Genomic DNA, 24,732 nt, shown 5'->3' with positions numbered 1-24,732 from the left:
CTGTGTACCTTGCTGCTTTTCACTTTCACCATCAAGGAGTACAGTTTAATGGTAGAGCAGAACATTTATTTGGATAGTCATAGGTGTTCTCTATGCAAGGCCTGCATTAGTTAAGCAATTCTTTGCCATTCTGAAAGGTGGTATTTTTCTACCATATCACAAACTGTAGACCTCCTGCATGTTGATGGAATAGTTTCTATAGTCTCACGGGCCTAGTTGTTCAATAAATTAAGAGCAGGAAATCCAAGACATGTTATCTCCTCTGTAACACTAACTGAATTAACTGGTAAATCGTTCTCTGTTGCATAACTGGTGCAAAACACAGCACATCCCACGCCTTGCTCCTTCTGAGACAGGCACACGAACCGTCCTGTTGCCTTCCGTGCAGAGGATCTTCTTTATTGGATTTCAAAACTGAAATCTTGCTCGCTTTGTGTGAGCATGGAGATGGCTATTACCTTCTGTAACATGTTGGGCAGATGGGTTGATTATGTGTGTATAGACTGTAGGGCACTCAGAAATTCTAGGAGTAAAAAGTGCCATAAAATGTAAAATATTGCTCCCTATTTTTATTGTACATCTAAACAGGCAGTAAGGGAAATAACTGAATTGCATAAAAAAGTTTTGCTTGTCAAGCACAGGTCAGACCCCTAGCTCATTCCAAACTTCTCCAAATCAACAGGAACCTTAGTGTTACCTTGACTGAGATCAGGATCAAGTGTGTAAATCTTAACAGATGCAGTGATAATCACAAACGCACATCTGCTCCTCAGCTAGAAAGAAGTGCCATGTTGCTTCACTTGAAACCCTTCCTACAAATACAAATGTAGCAAGTATCGCTCATTATTTGTGTGCAGTAGTGCTCTTAATGTTAAGCCAGATAAAGCAGGTTTTACATAAGGAATTTTACATAAGGAATTTCGGAGTTCTTTCTCAAGTCAGGCAGGTACTAGTAGTGGAGGAATCAGGCTCACTGTACTTTGTCGGAGCACTTATAAACGGAGCAGACAGTTAGGAGGTACTCCTTGGGGATATAAGGAGATAAGATTTTGAGGCAAAATCTGTTCTAAGCGGCAGTGAATCAGCTGCAGCTCCTTTTTAAAAACAATATTTTGTTTGTATTTTCCACTCATAGAAAGTTTATAGGCAATTTTCTGCTTGCTACTTGCACACAGCTTCCTTCTTTGGATTCAAGCAGAAGTGAAACTGGAAATCCAAGCTAGATCCTCAGATGTAAGCAGAGGAGGAGGACGTGGGTGGCCCTGCTCTTTGATGTGTGTTTGTGGTGAGTGCTAGCCTCCCCCCCTCCCCTGCTGTTCTGATTTCTCTTTCGCTCTGTGTCCTGTGGTGTCTACTAAGCAAGGCAGTTGCCACAATCAAAGCTAGAACCTCGGGACACAAAACTGTCTCAGGAAAAAAACGACCTCTTTGGTGCTAGAAAGGCTGACAGATGATGACAGTGTGCACAGGATAGCAGCAGCCCTGACCACCACATGACTTAGCGAATCAATGAAAAATTACACTGCTGCCTCAACTGTATGTGAAAGCAATGACTAACTAGTGCGTTTTAGCAAGGGAAAAGCAGACAGAGTCTTAGTTTGTGCTGGGACGTTCTCTAGACGAGAACTTGGAGGGCAACAATGACACTGTAGGTAGGTACCTTAATCCTGAGCCCAAGGTCAGGGAAAGCCTCTCACCTACATGATGCTCATACTTCAAGGGGACTGAAATTAAATTTCCCTTTGTATGATCCACTCCTCAGAGACCGTTTAGTATTAGCAGCTGCAAAGACTGCTGAGCCTGAGCAGCAAAGTTTATTCCACTCAGCCTGTAACGTAGAACACCTTCATAAAGACTATTTCCATATCCAAGACTGGAAAATGTTACATGTTTGGGTACATTTAGACCCATTATGGCTCTCCTGCAGTTTTGTTTTACCAATGCTTTTTAAAAACAATTGAAAAAGGCAAACTAAAAATCTACTTCTGGCACAGTAACAGCAGCTAGACACAGTAACTGCTGGACCATTACACTAATTGCAGCTTAAATGTTTTAAAGAACAGCCAGATAAGTTTACTTCAGCTTTGCAAAGGTAGATTATTTAACAAACTTATGCAGTACAGTCGTCTCTGCTGCTTAGAAAAATGCTTTTTGACTGTTGACTGTTTGATTTAATTTAAATCTTTGTTACTGAAACCTTTAGAGCTTATTCAAGTTTTCTTTCCTCAGGACAATGTACATTCTCTGAATATCCATGTTGTTGTGACTTACGGGACATCATATTGAACTATGTCTGATACCATCTGATGCATAAACTTATAAATATATCAACAACAGAAACCGTATTACCTGATGCAGAAATTAAATTTCCCTTTGTATGATCCACTCCTCAGAGACAGTTTGGTATTAGCAGCTGCAAAGACTGCTGAGCCTGAGCAGCAAAGTTTATTCCACTCAGCCTGTAACGTAGAACACCTTCATAAAGACCATTTTCATATCCAAGATTGGAAAATGTTACATGTTTGGGTACATTTAGACCCATTATAGCTCTCCTGCAGTTTTGTTTTACCAACGCTTTTTAAAAACAATTGAAAAAGGCAAAATCTACTTCTGGCACAGTAACAGCAGCTAGACACAGTAACTGCTGGACCGTTACACTAATTGCAGCTTATAACATAAACTTGTAAAATACGTTCTGTAACATTCATTTTAATTTCTTATAATGCCAGGCCTTATGACAAACCATAACATAGTACAGGCAAGATGCATTTGAGAACTGGGATCCTAGCTGCAAAAACATGGGGGTTTACTAAGTTCATCTTGATTGCTTTATGAGGTTTTTTTTGACAGAATATATTAACAGGTTTGTTCTTAAATGTGGACCCTTGATTACTATGGGATCTCATATGAAATACCAAAGCAGGTTGTTCCTGACAGTTTGTGTTAGTCATAGGACGCTATAAACTCAGCTTGTCATCTTCAGATGGACTAAAAATTGGCTACCTGTAGGTTTCAAAATCTAATATGAAATGAAAAACCATCCTAAACCAGGTATGTTTCTAATGGAAGTCTGCATTAATCAGTCTTGGTCCTACAAAATTATTTTTCCCACACTCTCCTGGAAGATAAAATATTTTCTGATGAAGTTTGTAGATGATGGTAGAAATTGGAGGAGTTGCAAAAAACAGATAGAGATGGTTATGGATAGAGCAATTGGGACCATTTAGTAAACCAGCTTCCATAACCACTATGCAATTATACTTCCAGGAATAAAACAGGTAGGCTATATAAGTATATATGTACATATGTAACATATATATGTACATATGTATCACATGGTGGGTGATATTATCTTATATTGAGAGATTCTGGAAAGGATTTTCAGGTCATGAAAAATAATCAGCTGAGCATAAACCCACACTGAAATGTTATATCCAGTTCTGATGTGCAGAGTTAAGAACGATATTAGCAAATTGGAAAACATCTATAGATGAGCCACAGAAAAAGGTGGAAAATACACTTTAGAGTATAGGACTCCAGCTCAATTTCATTAGTTTAACAAAGGAACAATTATTAGGGACACAATCTACACAAAGCAAAAGACTTTAATAATATAGAATCCTCCAATTTAAGTTAGATACAAAAGGAGCTAGACAGAAAGGAGCTTGTTAGATATAAAAGAGCTCTTTTCAGCTACAAGTTGAAACTAGGAAACTATCAAGACAGAATTAAGGCACACCTTACTAGGGAAATTTATCATAGGCTATGGTTGATTCTGCATCACTGGCATTTTTTGCATTTGAATGTTTTTAATGATATCCTCTACTTCATATGTTAACCAATGCAACGAAGCTTTAAATTTTGTACTTGACATTAAACTGTCACAGTGATTCCTTCTTGTTCTGTATTTCACAACTTACTTGCACTCCTGTCAACTAATCGTTACATGCTTAGGAGAAAACAGGCTCCCCTTTCAACTTCAGAAGCTATTGTAAGAATCGAGCAAAAGTCATGGGGATCTAGGCTGCTGATAAAGGCACATTAATCAGAAGCACTGGTTAACTTGGATGGATTTGGTATGTACTTTTCCAAATTGTTGAGATGTTCAAATCAAATCAATTTCAAAATGTTTGTTTTTGAAAAAAAGAAACTATACTATTATTTAGTATTTTAAATAAGTATTGATGCTTTTAACAGCCTTTCATTGTTTTTGTCTTGATAGGAAGGCATCCTGAGATGGATAACTTACTGGTGCCTTTCACAATTCATTTCAGTGTTTAAATTACTGTCAGCGTTTAAAAAATTTGTGCTTTTATTTCAACGAGTGCCAGTTACCCAAAATACGTCCTAATGAAAACTTGGCTGTAAAGAAACTGTCACTGCAGGAATGCTGGAAGTACTCGCAGGAAGCAGAGGAGAACTGCCTCACATCCTGCTATCAGCCAAGACGACAATGCCTTCCTGTCATTCAGGGACAGGAAGCATTGGAAACGCTACATCCAGTTAAGCGGTAGAGCATTAGGACACAAATAAGGTAATAAAGATAGAAAAAGGCCAAAAACCAGCATGGCACACAGCTTCATTCTTTCGTTTTTTCTTTTTTGGTAAATACGCATTTTTTTTTTTAAGTGAGTTATTTCAAATGTGTTTAAAATCAACCACAAAGGAGGAGTAGGAAAAAGCAGGGGTAGGGCAAAATCCAAAGCAGGAAACTGGAGCTGAGAATGTTTTGTGTTGCCTTTGCATAACTAGCTGTGGGCCCCTTCAAAACGTAATCCTGTTTGTGCCACTGTTTGCTATACTCCCTAATTGGATTAAAAAGAAAAAGAAGACGACAAATCCAAATCCTCAGAGGGCTATCTTTAGAACATCCCCAGAGATTAATGATGGACTCAGGAATAGGGAACTGTTTTTAAGAATCATTTGTGGAGTGCCTCGGGATTAGGAGGCTGAGGACTACTCATGATACCACCAGAAAAATAATGTACAAAAACTTCCAAGACCAACTTCTGAAGTTATTCCCAGAGTATTTTGCCATCCCTCACTAGGGGCTAACATGACACAAATAACCTGCCTCTTTTCTATTGTGCTTAAAAGATAATTTTCCAGTATTTATTTATTTGTTTGTTATTTTGCAAATGTTAGGGATTAATGTGGACTTTGAAGACATATTTGTGAAGTACCTGAAGTCTGGCAAAGAGCTTGCCACCTTTGACTTCAAGGGGAGGAAGACGCAGACTTCAGCAAGTTCCTGATACACCTGAAATTGTGTAAAATAGAAAAAAAGAGCAGAACATAGGATGCTTGAAACATTCTGTGTATCCATTGGAAACATTCTGCATATTATGTGATGTTCCAAACTTGAAATTGTCCAAGAAGAGTAATTTGAGTACCTCCATCCTTAAGTTTGCAAGCCTCATAAATTAGATCTCTTCAAAATCATTGGCATGGGCTTTAAAAATTATGGCATTAAAAAAGAAGACATAACAAAATATATGTGATAGGTACTTCTGGGTATGGTGAACACTCAGAAAAATCTGGCACTAGGCAATGCTAACTAAAAAAAACCACATCATGTAGAAAAAAAGGAACGAGCAAGTGACTTGGAGGATTGGTGGTTAGGTGGATCTCATGTGCAACCTTCCACACAGAAACGTTAAGTGTTCCGGCTACGGATCAAAACTGATTTCCTCTCATTTTCACCCGTACAAGAATGTCATCAGTCATTCTCGGCTGACACTCTATTTGTGCCCTGTGACCCCTATGGGAGCAAAAGAGAAGTGCCAATTTCTCAAGACTGGGTCTTCTTTTATCCTCTGATACAAAAGGATCTCTGCCCTATTCATAAAAATGGTTAAATGGAAGTACGTGGCATCCAACCAATTCAGAGACTGGGTGTTAGAAACTGTACAGGTATCTATTAAGTAAAAGCCTCAACTCTGAAGAGCTTCTCAGTTTTAAATCTTACTTAATTCAGGGGGAAAAGTACAAATAATCTTATAAAAAGGTGTGGGTTTTTTAGTTAAAGGTCTTTGCAACACTCCTGTACATACATACCAGAACAGTACAGAAGATAACTTGATACATACTCCAAACATTAACTTAACTGTTTGAATTATCAATGCATTGTTGCTGGGCTACATTTTAGCTCCATTAGCTCACCGTGCTATTCCTGTAACAAAGCACATTTGTATTTAATAAATGTTAATGGTGATATTTTTTCATGGATATTTTTTATAATCTCCGATTGCTGATTACCTAAACCTTCAGGGGCTTGGGAGAAATACAGCTGTAGAGAAATACACAGTTTACATCTGATGTATTTTTGTTTGCTTAGGTTGTGCATACCACAGATACTCCAGGATATAATCTATACGACATGGATATTTGACAACCGAGATTCTCTGTGGGTCTGATCCAAAAATATTTTGCAAATTATACCAAATGCCAGACCTCTAAGCAGTTAATGTGGGGACTGCTGTATTATCAACACGACTCCCTGGTGTTTACTGCTTAGTTTTTTAACCTCATGACTTTCAAGCCAGTTTCATGACTGGGAGGGACCTGTTGCTTGCACACTTGCAAACAGCAGTACTATAACCCCAAATCTTTACCGACATGTTTTCAAGATTAGTACTTCATATTATACACAGATATCCAGAAAGAAGCAATCCTCACACATCTCGCTCTCTTCTTACCAGTTCACATCACTGCACGTAATCAAAATCCTTTAAGGTTATTTTGGTGATCAGCGAGTTCCAAGGAAGGGATAAGTACTTACTCAGTAAGTAACTACTGACATTAGAAGCCATTTCGTAGCATACATCTTCTCTGCTGTTATCCCCTGGCCTCTGACCTTCCCTCCTGTGATTTTGGAACAACTACTGAAGGTTTTATATTTCAAAATTTCCGAAACTCCTTTTGCTAATATTTTATAAAAAAAATTAACAGAATTTTTGAAATTGAGTTCGAGACATATGCAAAGTCAGGACTTCAGCAGATCAAAAAAAACACCTGTAAAAACCTTAAACTTTGCTGTCTCAAACTCCGTGAAGTAGAAACAGCTGTGAAATTTCAGCAAAAGCTTTGCAAATATTTGCTTGTGACTTTTTTTCTTACTGGATATGATTCAGTAAGAGTGACTTAGGCTATTACCATTCAAAGGCAATACTTCTGTGTAGCAAATAGTTTCCCAACTAGGAAGTTTTCTTGTAGGAAACATAGTCCACAGTCACTAGATCATTTCCTGAGGCAGTGCAAATCAACAATTTTGATGTGGGGAATCTCCTTGACCGGTTTGAATCCAAGCTAATTTCAAAACCACCTTTGTCCAATTCAGTCCTAAAAAGGAAGGTGATCTCAGAGACTGAGACATACAGCTCCTGGATCTAATGAGAAGAGTTGATACAGAGAAATTTCAGTGAAGAACTTGTCAGTTTTCTAACCCACTTCTCGTGCTTTCCAGTGATGTCTGCTTTTTGACCACCAGCAGCACTCATCTGGGCTCATTTGCTTGTCCAGAGTGTGGAGATTCCCGCTTTGGAGCGGGAATTTTGAAAATTCTTTTGATTGCAATTTTGCTCAGATTCATTAAATTACCATGGAGCTTTTCAGTTATTTTCCTGTTCTGTGTTATATGTGCAATTTAAAAAGCCTGAAAACCACATTCTGTATGTTAAAAGCAATATAGACATTTACCCATTAGGAACCGGGCTAACTCACAGGACATCAAAGAGCTCTTAAATGGTCACAACTTTTCATGTGTACTGATCTGGGTTGGATGTGAAAGGTTTTGTATCCTATTAACAATCTCCTGAGCTAACCAGCCCCTTAAATGTGATTACAAGGATCACGCCTCTAAGACCTTCAAAAGGGGTTACAGAGCTCTTTTGATCAACTAAAGAAAATATCTGGCAAAGGCCAGGGTTGCTTCAAAGAAATCTATGCATTCAATAAATAACTCCTCTGTTTTTGGACATGTTTGGCAATTCATTATGGTGGATGGTATTTATGATCAAAGGAATAATAAGCTATCTGTAGACAAACTGTGGTAGTTTTCCCAGAGGATATTTGCTCAGGTGTCACAGGAAGTATTGTTTCTCTGTAATAAACACCAAAAGGGGAGGAGTTCCTCATATTTACTCCAGGCTGTGCTCAGTTAATCAGCCAGGGAGGTCAAAAAGCAGAGGTAAGTAAACCATTTAATTCTTATAATAGTGGTCTGTCTTATGTGCTCTAAACATGCTTGTTTATTTTCCTAAGCTATCTGCTGATACATCTACTGATTTTTGTGTCACTTGTTATTTGAATATGTACATTATTAACCATCAAAAGACATCCTCGTTGGTAGAACAGTATTAAAAGCTCAACTATACAGAACGGAAAATAGATCACAGAATCACAGAATGGTTTAGATTGGAAGGGACCTCTGGAGATCATCCAGTCCAACCTCCCTGCTCAAGCAGGGTCCTCTAGAGCATGTTTCCCAGGAAAGTGGGATGATGAAGAGAGGCAGCGTGTGCCATCGGTCACACAAGCCCTTCACGGTCAAGCTCTGCCCACACTTAAGAGCTCATTTTGTGTGGTGGTTTGCAGTGTCCAGCACAGCAGGATCTTGACCCTATTTGTGTGTAGTAAGGGCTTTCTAAATTCAGAATACATTTTATTAAATATATTATAGTCTTAATTCAGTGTCTTGATCACAAGAACATGTTTTTCTCTCTTGTTGTCATTCTAATGAGGGTGACATTGGCTGAGCATTTTCCAGGAACCCGGAAAGCATGAATTTATTGGTTCTGAGTTAAAAATGGTAAATTTTGCTAAAGTATGCTTTTGCTTCTTTATATTACGATGACGAATAATAAGTATTCTACAACCAACTGCATAGTGTGATCTAACTTTGAACATACTTTAAAAGGATATCTGTCCATATTGCTTTCACATTTCTCATATATCTAAATATTAATTTCAGAATAGTTTTAAGTTATACCCACAATATTGCTAATGAAGTTGAAAACAATCCAAAAAATCAAAAAAACTGAAAACTGAAAAGCAGGGAGAAAGTGACTTTAAAATCTATGTAACTGTGATCTGTTAAAAAGATAGTGTAAAAGATGGTTTCTTACGGCACCAAGCACAATTTGAGTTCCTATCAGGTACAGCTGGAGAATGATCGCTCTAATATACCTTCTAGTACTTACCTAGATAGTGTCAATACTACGTATTCTTAATTATTTAAAATTTACTTTTGGGGAGAGAGAATAAATACCCACATTGACTCAGGAGCTTTGAAATCTCCTGTGGAAGTCTTCCTAGAGAAAAGCGAAGCCATAAACGTTTGGGACGAGAGAGGGGCAAAAGCCAAGGCAAGATGGAGAATCACTTGCAGCACACTTCTCCGAGACACCTGCTCACACGTAGGGCATTTGCTTCTTCCATCTCCAGCTGTTCCTGCCAAAGAAATTACCTCTTCTGCCTACTCAACACTGTGCTGCTGTTGGAGGGCTCTCTCTGCCCAGCCTCCCTTTGCCTCCCTAAGCCTGCCATTGAGATGGCTCAGGTGAGCGGTCTACAACCTACTTCAATCCAAAGGGAATCAGTTAGCTTTTGCAATTTAAATAGCAGATTGTTGCTCTTGAGGACCCTTTTACACAGAAGAAGGAGCGCTCATAGGGTGTTTGAAGTCTTCAGAGCTAAGAAAAATAGTATCATCAGGACAAGGACAATTAAATAGCAGACAAGGTCACTGTGGGCAGCAGGGTTTTCAGCCAGCACTGCCACAAGTGGAAAGGGACGTATGAACTGACCACTGAAGTGTTCTCCCTTTTCTGGCTTGTAAGACTGTGCCTAAGCACTTCTGAGCTCCTAGCTCCAGGTCTCCGTTTGAGAGGAGAGCTGTGAATGTGCACCATCCCTCTTTTGTACTTGAGTTTCCACTGAGAGGCTTTCAGATGTTTTTTGTGGTGCACTCCGGTCAAGCTTCAAAACGATCAGATTTGACTGTCGTGCTCTGCATGTGACCTGCCAGCGAGCCAGATAGACAGCCTAAGGGTAGCGGGCACCAGGCACTCGTAATTACCACTAAAATCAATGACAGCTTTCCTCTGAACAAAAAAAAGCTTTGCATAAAAGCTGCTCATGTAGCAGTTCAGGCCTAAAGGATACCTACCTGTTTTTTTTTTCTTTTTTTACAACTGAGGCCCTGTTCTGCTAGTGCTTCCCACCCCAATGCATAAAGTGAGATTATAATGCTAGGAGGTTCATTTTGTACTTCTATACAGAAATCCACTAGCCTTTATCATCACTGGCAACAGATACAGAACCAGCCAGGTGGGGAGGAAAGCAGCCAAAAATGAAAGGTATTAATAGGAATTACAGCATCTTAAACTTCTCCTCATAAATTTGTGCAACGAAGAGCACAGACTGAAAAATGCTAACGGCTTTTATACGGTATAGTGAACAAGTAGTGCTTTGATGAAGGGAGTTAAGGAGACGTCTTTTCCTACAGATATCTGGCTCAAGGCTGCTTAACTTTGGGGTTTAAGACAGAAGTTCCCATTGATGCTTTTCCCACAGTAAGGCATTTGTAAGGCTTCTTGTCCATGCGATTCCTCTGATATCTGGGATGGCGTGAGGAGCCTTTTCCTTGACGGATACGCTGACGTGGGAAGTCCAGTCCGCTAACTACATGGTCTCTACCCTGCTTCCATGAAAGATGTAGAAAGTTGATAGCTCTGAAAAATCTATCCCTCTGTCAGACTTGTCTGAGAGCAACTAACATGTTCAAACGTTATTAGAAAAATGGAAGGAGACACACTCACTGGGATGGCACGAGTCTCCTATGGAGTCACGTGTCCTTGGTGCTGGTGCAAGGAGGTAGGAGACAGACATCCCTCTGCAAAGTGTGGCTTTTTCTGTGCAGTGGATGAGGCAGAAGTCCTCCAAAGAAAGCCTAAGAAGCATAATTAAAAGACCAGTTCATAAGCTACACAGGAGCTGAACTGGTAACGCTCAGCCATTTCCCAGCTTCTGAGTGCTTTGTCTTGCAACTTCATTCTGCTGTCGTTGCACGCATGCTGTGCTGCCACCACGCACTCACTTCTCTACAACCGGCAATAAAGCGTGCTCTGGGTACGCACCACACCTCAATTATTTTTACTGGACTGGGTTCAACCCCTTACCCTTAGGCATTAAGTCTGGCAAGGCAGCGAGGCCTTCGGCAGACCCCAGGGCCGTACGGCACAGCTTTCCCGCACTGACTGCGCAGGCTCCGCCGAAGTTTGGTGGCCGACAGGCGCGAGGAGAGGCCGCGCGGGCCGGGCCGGGCCGGGCCGGGCCCTGGAGCCGGTGACCCGGTGCGGGCCCGGCCCCGCTCGGGAGCGGCTCGGCCTGTGGCCCCGATTCAGGGCGGGGCGCCGGGGCCGGGCGAGGGCGGCACGCGGGCAGGGGGGCCCTGCCGGCGCCTGCGGGGGATTAGCGGGGCGAACCGCTCATCCGCCGCTGACCCCGGGGCGGCACGGCGGCCGGGAGCAGGAGGAGGGCGAAGCGGCGGCGGGGCCCGCGGAGACGGCGCGGCCCCAGCCCCGCTGACGGGGCTGGCTCTGCGCGGGAGCGGAGCTGTCGCTGCGGGTAACCCCTGGCCCTGGGCTCGGGAGCGACGGGCAGCGCGGGGCGGGCGGCGCCCGGCCGGTGAGCAGCCCCGCTGCCGGAGGGAGCCGCGGCGAGCCGAGCTGAGCTGAACGGCGCCGCGGCCCGCCCGCCCGGCCGGGGGCGCCCTTGGCGCCGGGCATGGCGGCCCGGCCCGGCATGGCGGGCCCCGGGGCGGCGGTGCTTGCCCCGGCAGCCGCGGGGCGAGGCGGGCACTCGGGGCGCGGCGGGCCGGGCCGGCGGCGGCGGCGGCGGGGTGCTCCGGGCCGGCGCGGGGGGCGGGGGGCTGGCACCGCTGCTGCGGCGCCCCGGGCCGGCCCTGTCGCCGGGCTCTGCCGTTCGTCTGCCTGAACGAGTCCTGCTGCTTTCGCCGTCTCATGTTCTGTGTAAGTGATCTGCTGGAGGACGACGTGGGTAGCGTATGTCAGAGGGGCGTCTGGACGGCTTGAAACTTGGGGTGATCTGACAGCCCGAGACCGGTCGGTTTTGCCCGGGACCCGTGGAAGCGGAAAGTGGTCGCGCTCGCCGACGGCGCGGCTAGCGCTGCCCTAGCTGAACTAAGTGCAGTAATATGGTTACGGAACCTACCAAGTCCCGTGTGTCTGCAGCGTCCCTGTCGGCTCTTACCCCCCAACTTCTTGTCAAGTGCTGGTAAATTTAGTTGTACTGCCCTCCTTATCTTGCTGTCAAGTGACTATATCACCTTAATTTCAAGCTCTGACAAAGCTAGTTGATGTAGCTGCTAAATTAATTGGGGGTTGCTACTTCAGTGTTGTTAGAAGTTTAGGCAAGGGGTTCACACCGTGTTGATTTTTATGGCCTTATAAAGCTTTATTGTGTTAAAATAGGAAAATTAAGTGATGCTTTAGCTTTGAAAGCTAAGTTCTTTGCTAATATATTGATCTAGTGTGTAGTCATTGAAAAATTATTCTCATCACTTGCAGCGCCTCTCTTCTGGCAGCCGCAAAATGAGTCAGATGTGATTCAGTTCATAGATTGTTAATATCATTTCATTACTTCCTGGTGGCACGCGGTCCAAATACAATTTGATAATGACACCATTCCCCCTTCCATTATTAATCCTGTCCTCATGATTGTAATGCCCCTGCATAAATGTTCTCTGTTGGATGACAGCTGCCGTAAAAGTTTTTAGCTCACATTTGTTTTCAAAATTACAGTGCTTTTAAAACTGTCTACAAGAATTAAGTTTAGCATTTTGATTTCGTATTCTTTTCATACCCTTTTATTATAGCTAAAGGTTGACTCCAAAACATTGGAATCCTCTATTGATTTCATGTTTAACCTCTGAAGAATTGCCATCCAATGGGCAACCCCTATGCATAAAATAAATTAGTAAATTTGATGTTTATAGCCCTCATAGCCTGTTCTATAGCCTGTTGCTTCAAAAATCTCCTCCAGTAGAGTTTCATGAGAACTGTAAACTTCAGCATGCAGTACGATCATTACTGTTGGTGGGGGAAGAGTGGAGGAAAACCAAAGTGGACCATGACACTGATGGAGATGTTTTTCAGCAGCACCCTCTGAGAGTAAAGAGCTGGAGCCTCCCATGAGCGCTGCTGGCCAGTTCAGCCACAACAGCTCAAAATGTTAAGATCAGCTGAATAATAATCAGCAGATTAAATGTCAGTGTGGACACCCTATATGCATTTACAATAGAAGGAGATCAGGTACCAGTACAGCACAGTACTGTTTCTCTGTTGCATGTAGAAGTTTGACGAAGGTCAAGGAGTCTAGAAGCATCAAGTTACTCAGAGCTGCCTTGCTTTGATGGGAAAGTTGTTGCTGGATAACAGTCAGTAGAGAGGAAAGGTGTTTTGAGAAATGAGAAGCAGTAGCTCTGCCCTTCAGAGAGTGAACACTAAAAAATGCCTTCAGAAATAGAGCAGCCTTAAGATTAACACAGCTATTCTGAATTGTGCCTGGGAAATACATTGTTAAATTTATCAGCTCTCCTTGCCTCCAAATGCCATGAAGTAGCCATTTACTTCTGTATTTACGTTAATTTGGGGTTCAGCTGTTGGGTTTTAAGTTTTCTTGTCAATGCCATTGCAGGATTCTTGCCTTTTCTGTGCATCATCAGGCCAAGCCCAAGACTGACAATGTTCAGGTGGTGTTGTGAGACATGCCTGGTTTTGATTTTTACTTGACCGTAGTGTGGAGCTGGTATTACTCATTTTGGCAGTCCTCAAGCTATAACTCCTTGTTTCCAGTGGTTAACTAGAATAAGATTCATTTCACTTAACTTAAGATGTCTACATCTGAAGCTAAATAGCTGGGTCCTGTTGTAGTCAAAGGGGACTTAGTATAATCAATGGAGTGGAGAGAGTGAGTCTTCTTGCGTTAAGGTAGATGCCAACCAGGTCAGGTGGATCAATTTTTTTTTTTAGATTCCATTGACTGTTTTGGCTGGGTTTAAAATGGGATTGTGGCACCTGCCTTAGATGCCAACAGGTGTGTTGTGTATTACTAGTTAGGTGATCCCAGCTCTTATGTTTCTTTTACTCATGTAAGTGCACTTTAGTGAAAGCAAATGAACTAAATGTTAGAGGGTTGCTAATTTGTATTCCTCATCTACCACAGCTGGGGCTAATGCCTACAGCATAGCCTTCAGCTTTCTCAGCTGTAAGAACAGAGTTAAAAACCCTCTCATCACATATTTGTTGAATCTCAACAAATTTAGACATTGGTGTATTTAGACATTGGACTCTTGAAAAGATGTGACATTACGTTTATTTTTCCAAATAATCACTAGCTAAAAACAACATATTTACATGCAAATGGTACAGTTAAAAATATGGTCAAAATCTTTTGGATATAGTTCTGTCCTCTGATCTACCATGTTTTGTGGACAGCAGCAGCAATATCTCAAAAACTAAACCTGATCTCTTATTCCTTGAACAGATTCCAAGGTAGCAGTTCATCTTAAAACTTCATTATAGAAATGAATTTAAGGCTGAGGGTTTGTTATCAGTTGTTTATAGGCCGAATACAGTTTATTGGGCTTTTACTTGGCCAAAACTCCCAAATGATGCTATCATTTAAGTAAAGCAGTAGTTAAATCTTTCTTGCTCCTACTGCAGTGTCTATAAATAGCTGGTTTGTTGTTGATCTTTTTTGTTTGGTTGGCTGGTTTTTTGTTTCTGTAGAAAGTTTCATGCAGATGATGAAGACTTAATTCTTCAGTTGTGGGAAAACAGTAGGGGATGTATAGAGCGGAAGGTACTAAGCAAACTGATGTACAGTCAAAGATAAACACGTGGGTAGTATGAAACTTACGTAAACCTGCAAAATATAAGGGTTTTTTAGTTAGGATATAGTTTTAGTGTATTCAGTTTTTGATAAATGAAGTAAAACCAGCAGACAGTGCTTCATACGCTTGTTTTTAATTAATTGCCGACCTAGATAATCTGCTCACAGTGAGCTTAGATTTAACTATAGTTCCCATTCAGATGTTGGTTGTATCATCCTCAAAATCAGAGGTCAGATATCCCAGTGAACTGAATGAGGATGGCATTGGGATTTCAGGAACAAAACTTGCTCTTTGAGTATTGGACAAGATACTATGCTGTGTAAACGTACAGCTACATTTACACTAGCTTAGGATCTGAGCTGCAATTCATGCTAATAGTTGAACAGTCGAATTTGGGCATTTGTCCGAAAAGTACTAGGTGTTAGTTTGATTAATGCCATATTGTACCCTCATATGCTCTTGGCTTATCTGAGATTTCCATGCAGCAACCATTAACTTTCGTATTAAATATTTGTCAGCACAGGCACAAGCTCGGGAAATAGGAGAAAATAAGGTGTTGTGGGGTTTATTGTCCTATTGTATAAGGTTCTTCAAGGCCTTACTGTGCCTGGTGCTCGGTACCTGACCAAAGAGCTTATAAACTAAATATAGGACAAAAGCAACAGGTGCAGGAAAGGTGAGGTGTGGTAGAAAAGTTTTCTTGTTTGATATAAAGACCCTCAGCGTTCTCTGCATGAATGCTGCCTGCCTTTTTTTTTTTTTTTTTTTTTTTTTTTCATTCTTTGAGCATTTTTCAGGCATCCAGTAGGCAGGAGGTTCAAATTTAAGAATCAGAAGCAGCGTTATGATGAGTGAAAATGTCACTTCTGCAGGGGGAATGGACCAAATAGGCAACGTGAGCTAATGTCAGCCCCTGACATCCACCTGCCCTGACAAACGTGAAGCTGTCTGACAAATGGCAGGGTCACCCTGTGTGCAGGACCTGTCTGGTAAAACACAAGTAGTGTTTGTAATGGAAAAGAGGAAATGATGTGGACAAATTAAAAAAAAAAAAAAAAAAAGCTACAAAGAAGATCTCAGTAGATTGCTTTGAACTGAACCAATGAGGTCCAAGCTCTGTTTGTCAAGATCAGTAAACACAAGGAGACAAGATGTTGATGTGAACCTAGAGGCTGGATTCATTTAAATCATATATGAATAGGTATCTATGCTGCTAATCATCTAGGCTCCCTATTGGAGAAGGATGAATTATATGGAGAGGTGCCCGTGTTCTCAGGTCCTTACAGAGGAAATTCATATGCTTACGTTTAAGTGACAAGGAGATCCATTCAGAAACTATTTGGGGGTGATAGAAGGAGGTTCTAAACTTTCATAGTAAGAAACAGTAACAAACTTAGAATGCTGAAATATGGTGATTTTTTAAAATAGTAGAAATATCAGATTAAAGTACAATATTCTATATGAGATTTAGGGACCATTGTACTTGCAAGCCAGGTTGCAGAAGCAGAAACTATTGCTTATTCCTGCTTAATGCCATTGTTTGTTATGCTGTGTGGTCTTCCCCATGAAGCTCCCAACAGTGCAATTGTTCAGGGGTCTGTTTCTTTTTATGGCTTTATTTTATGATAAACATACTTTAGTGAACTGCCATTTTAGAAAAGTAATGGTCCACAAGTGATATACTGTATTCTTCATGAGACCATCCCTTCCCTTCCCCTGCCCTCTCCAAACTAGCTAGATATTGAAAATGATGGAGAATGCAGTAATCTGCTACCTTTGATATGGCATGGGGCATCTCTGGACATCTCTGCTATGTGGCCTGAGATCTGCTGCATAGAGCGTGTGTGTTTGGTATGACCTGTGTAGTTAAAAATTACCTAGGGCTGGCTCATTTGAAAAATTCTCTCCCAATTCTGTGTAGTCAAATCACTGACACCAGATACAGTTCTTAACACACACGCGTGCACACACACACATACGCGTGCACACACACACACACAACCTTGAATTTGGTCACTTTTCTGAGTACACTGAGAAGTATTTTAGAAGGTTTTTTATAGAGGTTCAAGGGTACATTCATAGCTCAGAAGTTTGGGTCAAGTAATAAATTGTTTCTAAAGTAAATTTTTAATGGTGAGGGATATGATAAATTACCCAGCTGTTGTGGCACCCAGACATATTCCAGAGACAGTCCTATTTATTGTTGAGATATGAGGATAAATCATTATCAGCTATCTCAACTTCACTAAGATGTAATAAACCATTATTCATCACTCACAGCAGAACATTTGAAGTCATTCTATTTAATATATTTTTGATAATAGAAATGGAAGCTAAACAATTTATATGCAAGGGCTTGTTCTTAAACATGGTGGAAGTGAGGAAATGTGATGTTCAATATAACTCGATCAAGTAATGATTCTGAAGCTGTAAATCAAAAGACAAAGGATTTGGTTGAATAATCCTTTCTGGAATAGTATCCTTAAATTATGGAACTAAGTATATCACTTACTAAAAGCTTTTATTGTTAAGTATGCGCTGACTTCTCTTTTTTTAAGACAAGTAAAAGCACAGCTAGTATAATTTGTAGAGGAAAATGCAAGCATATGACAGTGTCTCTAGCACCGTTTTCCAGTAACCAAATAACGCCAGCAGGATCTTTTTTTCCTCAGTCTTTTAACAGTTCTGCTTGTACTAGTCTCCAGAGACAAATAAGCAGTTGATGTGGGGAGTCAATTAATTCCAGCTGCATTCTGTTAATGTACAGGAAATCTAATTAAACCTGGGAAGCTGACATAAGCTGCCATTCATGATGCACGTGATTTTCCTCAGAACATGCTGCCTGCTGTAAACCTTTGGGTGAAAGGGTGGGTTTTAGTTAAGGCTGTGGTTTCAGATCAGAGTTCCCTGCCTGGCTCTGCCCTAGGCTAAATACATGAAGGTGATCTTTGAATCTGTGCATCTCCAGTACTCCGTCTCTTTAAAATGGAGGTAATGGGTCTTCCCTTTTTCCAACTTCCACGTATATCCTAGAATAAGCTGTCTGGGTCAGAGACTCTTACTGCATGTCCCTGTATCGTGGGACATAACGTGGGCCTAAATGTTGGTTGACTGCTGTCTATTCTGCAGACAAGAATCTGTATGTAGACAGATACCGGTATGAGCTGGACAACTCTGTTCTTAGGAAGATGCCTGTTAATAGCTCCCTACACCACCCTGCACCCCAAGAATCCTCAGTTTTGCCTTGAGTGTTCAGTAAAACTGTATACAAACAGTTAACCTCAATCTTAAAAACTAGTGCTCAGAAAGAGAAATTCTGAAGTTCTATCACTATGGTATTCCTCAAAGCAAGGGTTTGGGATTATGAAACATAAACTCAGTTATCACCTCAAAAGAATTTGGTTATTATCTTGTGTAGTCTCAATTAAGAGCTAAATACAAACCACTTACAGACACAAAGTGATTTAAAAGAAATAAACGTTCTAGTGTGTAAAAAGATAACCCTTATGTTTGAGCACCATTTTATAGGCAAAAGACAAAACAATGTTTTGTGCACCAGAAGTGTTCGTAATTGTTTTTGCTGATTCTCTGGAAAAGAGATGTTTTTGCCCGGGAATGGTGAATCCTCCCACGTATGGATAAATGCTAAGTATGAGGTGGAAGGCTCTTCAGGAAGAGACTGCAGGCAACATCCTGAATGAGTTATGTTTATAGGAATCTGGGGGGAGGGTTGAACAGAAAGAAAGAGAACATTTTGAATCTGGAATAGAAATTTGGAGATTTGCATACAAAAGCTTCATGTCTCCAAGTCTTAATCCTTTACATAAATATGCTTATCTCTACTTTGACCGTAACCTGAATTTATGTTAAGGGAGATTTCAGAGTAACAGGTAAAATTAGGTCATTTTACTCCTACAGCCCTTGAAATCAAGGCGTTTGGCCATTGTCACAGTGCTTAGTGTGCAACAGACTTCTATAGGTTCCCTGATGTTAAGAGGGTATTTCCCTGCTTTGCTGCATGAGCTGATATAGAGATTGACAATATAGTTGTATGTCTATTAAAAAAAAAAAAAAATCCATCTTCTCACTGATTAGTGCACTAAGCAACCAGAAGCAGAACAGCAGGAAGAATTCCTGAAACTAAAGTCCCCCAAAGAGCTTGTATCATCCAGCGGAAAATTAGTTTGGAATGTGCATGAAGTGCCAGTATGCAGCTCTGATAATTTAAAGAGTGGGTGCAATATAATGTTTGTATAGTGGTGCATTTCAGCTACTTTAAGATGGTATACATAATGCTGGATAAAAGAAGTGTGACCAGTATGTCGGAAATCACTGATGAAACTGAAACCATTGTGTTAGCTATTAAGAAAGAAATATAGTATCATAGTGCAATTTCTGTCACTGGCTCAATACAATATAAATTGCTTTATAGCACTAGATTTATGCTTTTGGCGTGAAAAAAATCCAGAAATAATTACACTGTATCATGTTTTTAGAGTATTATGTGAAGACAGAAGTGAAGAGAACTCTCATTAGCTGACTCGCTTATTTTTTGCGTGTTTACTCAATAGGGACTTAAGTCTGTCCTGTTCCTCACCCCCCCCCTTTTTTTTTTCCCCCAATCTTGGCTCTGCAATTAGGAATATGAGAACATGATTTTTAAAAAGTTTCTAATGAGCTTTTTAATGCCTGGTAAAGGTAGGGGTTTCTTTGCAGGGGGAGTTGTCATTTGTTTTTTGGTTTACTTTTTTAATACTGTGTGGGTGCTGGATACTTAGCCAGTGTGAAGGCTTGTATTAGTGAATTCTATCCATCTTTGACTGGGGCATAGGTATAATCTTTCCTTTACAGTATGCAAAATAGGAGTTAATGAATGTACATCAGTAAACACATTTTCCATGACTCTGAAAGCTTTGTTGTTAGGAAACTGTAATACTGTGAAAAGATCTACCACGTTGCTCTGGGCTTATCTATATAAAATATAAATCAAAATGTAAACATTAAGAGTTAGATTATAAAATTGTCTACTGTTAAAGCTTGAATGAACCTAATGCTGCTCCTTAACAGAATTTTTCCCCCTTGCTTCCTGATTCTGGATAATAAAACCCAAAAGAATTCGGCTCTGTGTAAGAGTAATCTGTGAGCTTGGTGCCCGCTCACCTACCCCTCAAAAAAAACCCCAAAGAGTAACATTTTAGCTTTATTGAGCTCTATGGGAAAGCTTCCATTGACTTCACTCAGGCCTGAAGTTTGTTCAGAAGCTCATTTGAATCTCCCTTCATTTGATACTGTGCTGAGTGCACACACCTGTTTTAAGTGCAGTCTTTCTTGCTCCTTGTGCTTTCAGTGCATCTATGCTATGTGCAAAAACTTTTCTGGAGTTGCAGATTGGAATGTATATTTCTTTTCATATTTGTAGTGAACCAATTGTTATTAATCATTTATTCAGTGAACACTGAAATTTTCACTTTTTCCTAGGAACCAGCATTTGAAATGCTTCCGGTAACTGGGAAAACAATAATATTTGATAGCTTTCCTGATCCTTCAGATACCTGGGAAATAATTGAGACTATTGGCAAAGGAACATATGGAAAAGTTTTCAAGGTATTAAATAAGAAAAATGGCAGCAAAGCAGCAGTCAAAATCTTGGATCCTGTTCACGTAAGCTACTTAAATTACTTGTGTTTCTGTTTCTCATTCAATTGTAACTGAATTTATTATATAATTTTTTTTTTAAGCTTGGTATATTGTTTACATTAGAATTGATAGAGAAATAAATTGCTTCAACCTGTTAACTAAAATATATTTTCTAGCTTTCAAAGCATTTTTCACTTGATAAGTTATCTTGGAAGTGGCTGCATATGGTGAAAGTCAGAAACAGAACTAAATTTGATTGCTTTCACTTTGGATTATCCCTTGTTGATCTTTTACTTTCAGAAAAAGAGCTGATTATTTTCCCTGGCAGTACCTGGAGTTCCAGCTTCTTATAGTTTTACTGTTGTTCCTTTTCCTTTTTTTACATACTAACCAGTAGGAAAATTATGCGCTTTTAAGTGTATCAGATGTAGCTTCAAATTTTGAGTATGTGCGTCTAGCTGAGTGATATGCTACGAGTGACGCTTCAAAAACAGAACAGTGTACATTATGATTGTTATTATTGGTTCTGCATTTTCAGAATGTGCCAGAGTACTTAGATATCACAGAATGATCCATCTTTTCAAGCGGAAAATACAAAGGCAGTGACTCCTACGCAAAAAGCACCAGGTGATCAGGAGGTGGAATTACTATGTAGCAGAGCGTGTTTTGTTCCCAATAACTGGCATTTGTTGGGTGGCAGATTACTGCTCAAAGAGTCAAGAAGAACTCTGTCCCGTTAGTCTGGTTTGTAAAGGCAGACCCCATTGACTTCGGTAGTGTTGCATGTGGCTTCTTGGGATTTTTCTCGAGAACAGTAACCAGCAAAACATGGACAAGGAGCTGTTGCTGCTTTTCCAGTCAAAAGGCCCCTTTAGTTCTCATCTTTTGCACTCCCAACACAGATTCTCAGTTTCTCTTTGGCTCGTAGGTCTCGCGTGGTGGATGCTGCTGACTGGTTTGCCACCATCTGGTATACACGTGCATACACGTGATGGCACTGTACAGCAGCAAGAGGAGGTGTTTGTAGCCCCAGCTGCAGTCCAGCCTTGTGCTACATATTTGCCTCGATGTGAGATGTGTGCTACCACTGTGCAGCCCTCGGGAGGAAGAGAGGGGCATGTTGTGCCTCATGAAACACTGCAGGCTGAGTTCTGGGGCTGCATGGCAGCACACGTGGGCTCTCTCAATGCCTTTGTCAGACTACAATCCTGTGGCCTTTAAGTCCATGAAATGTGTTTACTCTCTTGTATTACCCTTGTTTCCTGTAGATGTGCTTTTCCATTCAGTATGCTCTCAAAGCAACAAAAGGGGGCTCATCTCACTTCAGCATCACGTACCTCTTCAAAAGCAAACATGATTCACAGGCAAGCGATAAGGATCTTGGTAAATTCAAATGCACAGGAAACATTTTTGACTCTATTGCTTTATGTAAACAAGGTTGCTTGTTTTGAACAAGCAGGACTGACGTGCAGTTGGTGTTCATCAAAATGCCTGTGTGGTAGGAAATGCTTCTGCTTCCATCTGTCCTACAAGAACTCAGGGATGATTCTTAACCAGTAACTGGTTGTGGGAGGGGATTATTGAGGGAATCAGGAAAACTTTCAATGTTGTATACACTTTGAAAGTTGTATTAAAAAGGAAAAGGATGAAGATGGGAGGAAAGAAGAGGAAATAAAGCTGCCGCTAGGGAAAGCAGAAAGAAATTAAATAAAATGTAAGGGAGTAGAACATGAAGAAGCCAGAAGAAATGAGAGGAATACACTGAGGAAAGATGCAATGTATGAAAGTGAAGAAGGAAAAAGTTAGAACTGCTAAAACCAGGTTCCTTATTTTGATGAAAAAATTTAGATAGAGTACCGTCTTCTTGCTGTTTCTTTGGAAAACTATTCAGTAAAAAACTATTTTTTCTCTTGAGATCACTTGAAGATTAAGGTTTTCCTCATTCCACCTGCCAAAAACCCTAATTGTCACCCTGACTTTCCATAAACTGAGAATTTGCAGTTGAAAACGTTGAGAAATTGGTTTTCCAGTATACTCCTGATATTTTCTCAAGGTGGCAAATACCTGTTTTTTGAGAAATTCAACTTGTTTGAAAACTAGATTTATTTTTTTCCAGTTGAATTTTCTAGTGGAAAATAATTTGATCTACTTTGTAAAAGATGGCTTGTTCGGTGGCCAAAGAGGTCAGCTGAGGTCACTTGATAGGTGGTGAAAAGTCAGTAATGCAGTCAACATTAAACTCTTAAGACTTTACTTTTTAACTGAATATCTACTCCTTTATATTCTGATATACTATCTTTTCCTCCCTTCTCTTTGTGAGATGTCTGAAATAGCTACTGAACTTACATGTCACTGCTAAAATGGCAATCCGATGTTAGCAACAGATTGAAAGGAATATACTGGGCCTCCTCTTTTTGTTTAAACTGAAAATATTATTGGTGGCTGCAGAGGGAGCCATTGCAATGAAGAAAAAGGTACATTGTGGATTTTCTTCTTTAAATTTTACAATTTTTTTTCTTTGAAGGTGATTTCAGAATTGTGCGACTTGAGTTTCACTAAAAAGCAGGAGGAGTGCTTTTATATCACTTGGTATAACTAATACTTGCAAATTAAACTAAGAAATTACATTATTGTAGATGACATGTGATTGATGAAAGCATTTCTGTTTAATTCTTCGGGAGCTTTCAGATTCCCTCTGAATAACAGCTCAGACTTTTGAAACTGAGTAGGTAAGTGAAGATGTTGAAAATGAAAATAGATGAAGATGGAACTGAGAATGTTCTTAGTCTTGTCCTCAGGGCTGCAAGTAAATACCATTGTGCTTTAGGAGTTTTAGCCAAGTTATCCTGCAGATATTCCCTGTACTGTTTCTAAAATAGGTGCTCTCTTTTGCTGTGTTCTATGCAGATAAATGTGAAGTTCAACCAAATTATCAAGTTTTCCTCTGTCATAAAGTGCAGAGGAAGATTTTTTTTTTTCCTTTCTATTACGGATAGAATTAATATTCTGTTCATTATATTCTCTCTCTTTCCATTTCTCCTCATAATGGTAAAAATGTCATAAAATCTGAGTGCCCCTCAGGAGACAGAAACCTCTATTAAATCACAGCAGGGCAGTGAGCTAATTCTCTTCCAATTTCCCCAAGGCAGCCATATCTTTTGTGTGTAGTTTTTGGCTTTTGGCTGTCTTTGGTTTTTTGTTTTATGATCTCTCCTTCTGTTTTGCCAGATGCATTCTCTCTCTTCATCCCTCCTTATCTTCCACTCTTTCCCTTTCCTCCCTCTAACTCTTCAAAGCATTCATTCTTTCGTCATTCCTTCTCTTTTTTGATGGGGCTATTCTGTTTTGGGCTTATGGAAAGTTAATTTAGAGTGAGTTCCTCCTTTTTTGAAAGAGAAGAAAATGTCTGCTGTTTTTTGCCTGCTCCAGTGAGAGATCTCTGAAGCCTGGCCTTGTGAGAGGACTTAATCTCGTGAAGTCAGTATGAAAATTTAACAGCCCAATTCCTGAATACACTGGGGAAGGGAGAAGAAGAGGGGAAGTTCTTTGAGACCAATCAAGAAATGCCTAAAGGCTCACATGAAGATCATGAACTTGATTTAATGTTGGAGAGATCTGTATATGAAACAAGTGAGCGAAGTCCTCATGTTACAACTTAGGGGCAGGTGCTCAAAATGAGAGGAAATCTTATTTTTGGGGACTACAAATATCCCTTTTTTTCCACTGCAATCACTTCCATTTGGTGGTGGTGTGGCAAGAGAGTAGGGAGGCAACAGATTTTCAGCACTGAATAAGTGCTTCTCACTGAGGCGTGATTAATGGAGTTCATAGGTAGCCTGCCTCTAAAATTGATTTTTCATCTTTGTATTTCTCTTTCAACTCACTCAATTACAAATTAAAACAAATCCCATTGTTTAGTTCTTGAAAAAAATCTTGGGAAATGACTACAGCTGTCCTGCCTCTACCTGTGACCAGGATGCATTGAATACCTCTCAGCATGACTGAACCAGTCTGCTAGCATCCTTCTGTAGGCCCTTCCAGGGCCCAGATGGAAGGGGTCACTTGAGTTGCCCAGTGCCTGCAGTTGCTGGCATCTGTGTTTGGTCTGAAAGGGCTTGCACAACACATGGGTGTGATCGACAAATCTTGTCCTCTCCTCTCACCTCGCAGAGGACTTC

At 40.6% G+C, this 24,732-nt stretch overlaps 1 protein-coding gene across 6 annotated transcripts in view; it reads left to right on the top strand.

Annotated features, from left to right (window-relative positions):
* The window catches only part of MYO3A (myosin IIIA), a 157,482-nt gene that overhangs the window by 11,141 nt on the left and 121,609 nt on the right, over window positions 1-24,732 (top strand). Inside the window, exons 1-2 of one of the 6 annotated variants that reach the window (XM_068934537.1) lie at window positions 8,161-8,188; window positions 20,396-20,578. In XM_068934537.1, coding sequence (XP_068790638.1) covers window positions 20,411-20,578 — 168 coding nt within the window. In that variant the 5' untranslated portion in view covers window positions 8,161-8,188; window positions 20,396-20,410. Of the gene's footprint in view, window positions 1-8,160; window positions 8,189-9,446; window positions 9,560-11,470; window positions 11,629-11,892; window positions 12,033-20,395; window positions 20,579-22,850; window positions 23,029-24,732 lie in introns of those variants that run through there. The other 5 variants (XM_068934535.1, XM_068934536.1, XM_068934534.1 and 2 more) reach the window with 5 other exon arrangements.

The sequence above is a fragment of the Struthio camelus genome, chromosome 2 (genome assembly GCF_040807025.1).
Source record: "Struthio camelus isolate bStrCam1 chromosome 2, bStrCam1.hap1, whole genome shotgun sequence".
NCBI classification, from domain to species: domain Eukaryota; kingdom Metazoa; phylum Chordata; class Aves; order Struthioniformes; family Struthionidae; genus Struthio; species Struthio camelus.
The sequence above is the reverse complement of the archived record's forward strand: the minus strand, read 5'-3'. Positions and strand labels throughout refer to the sequence as shown.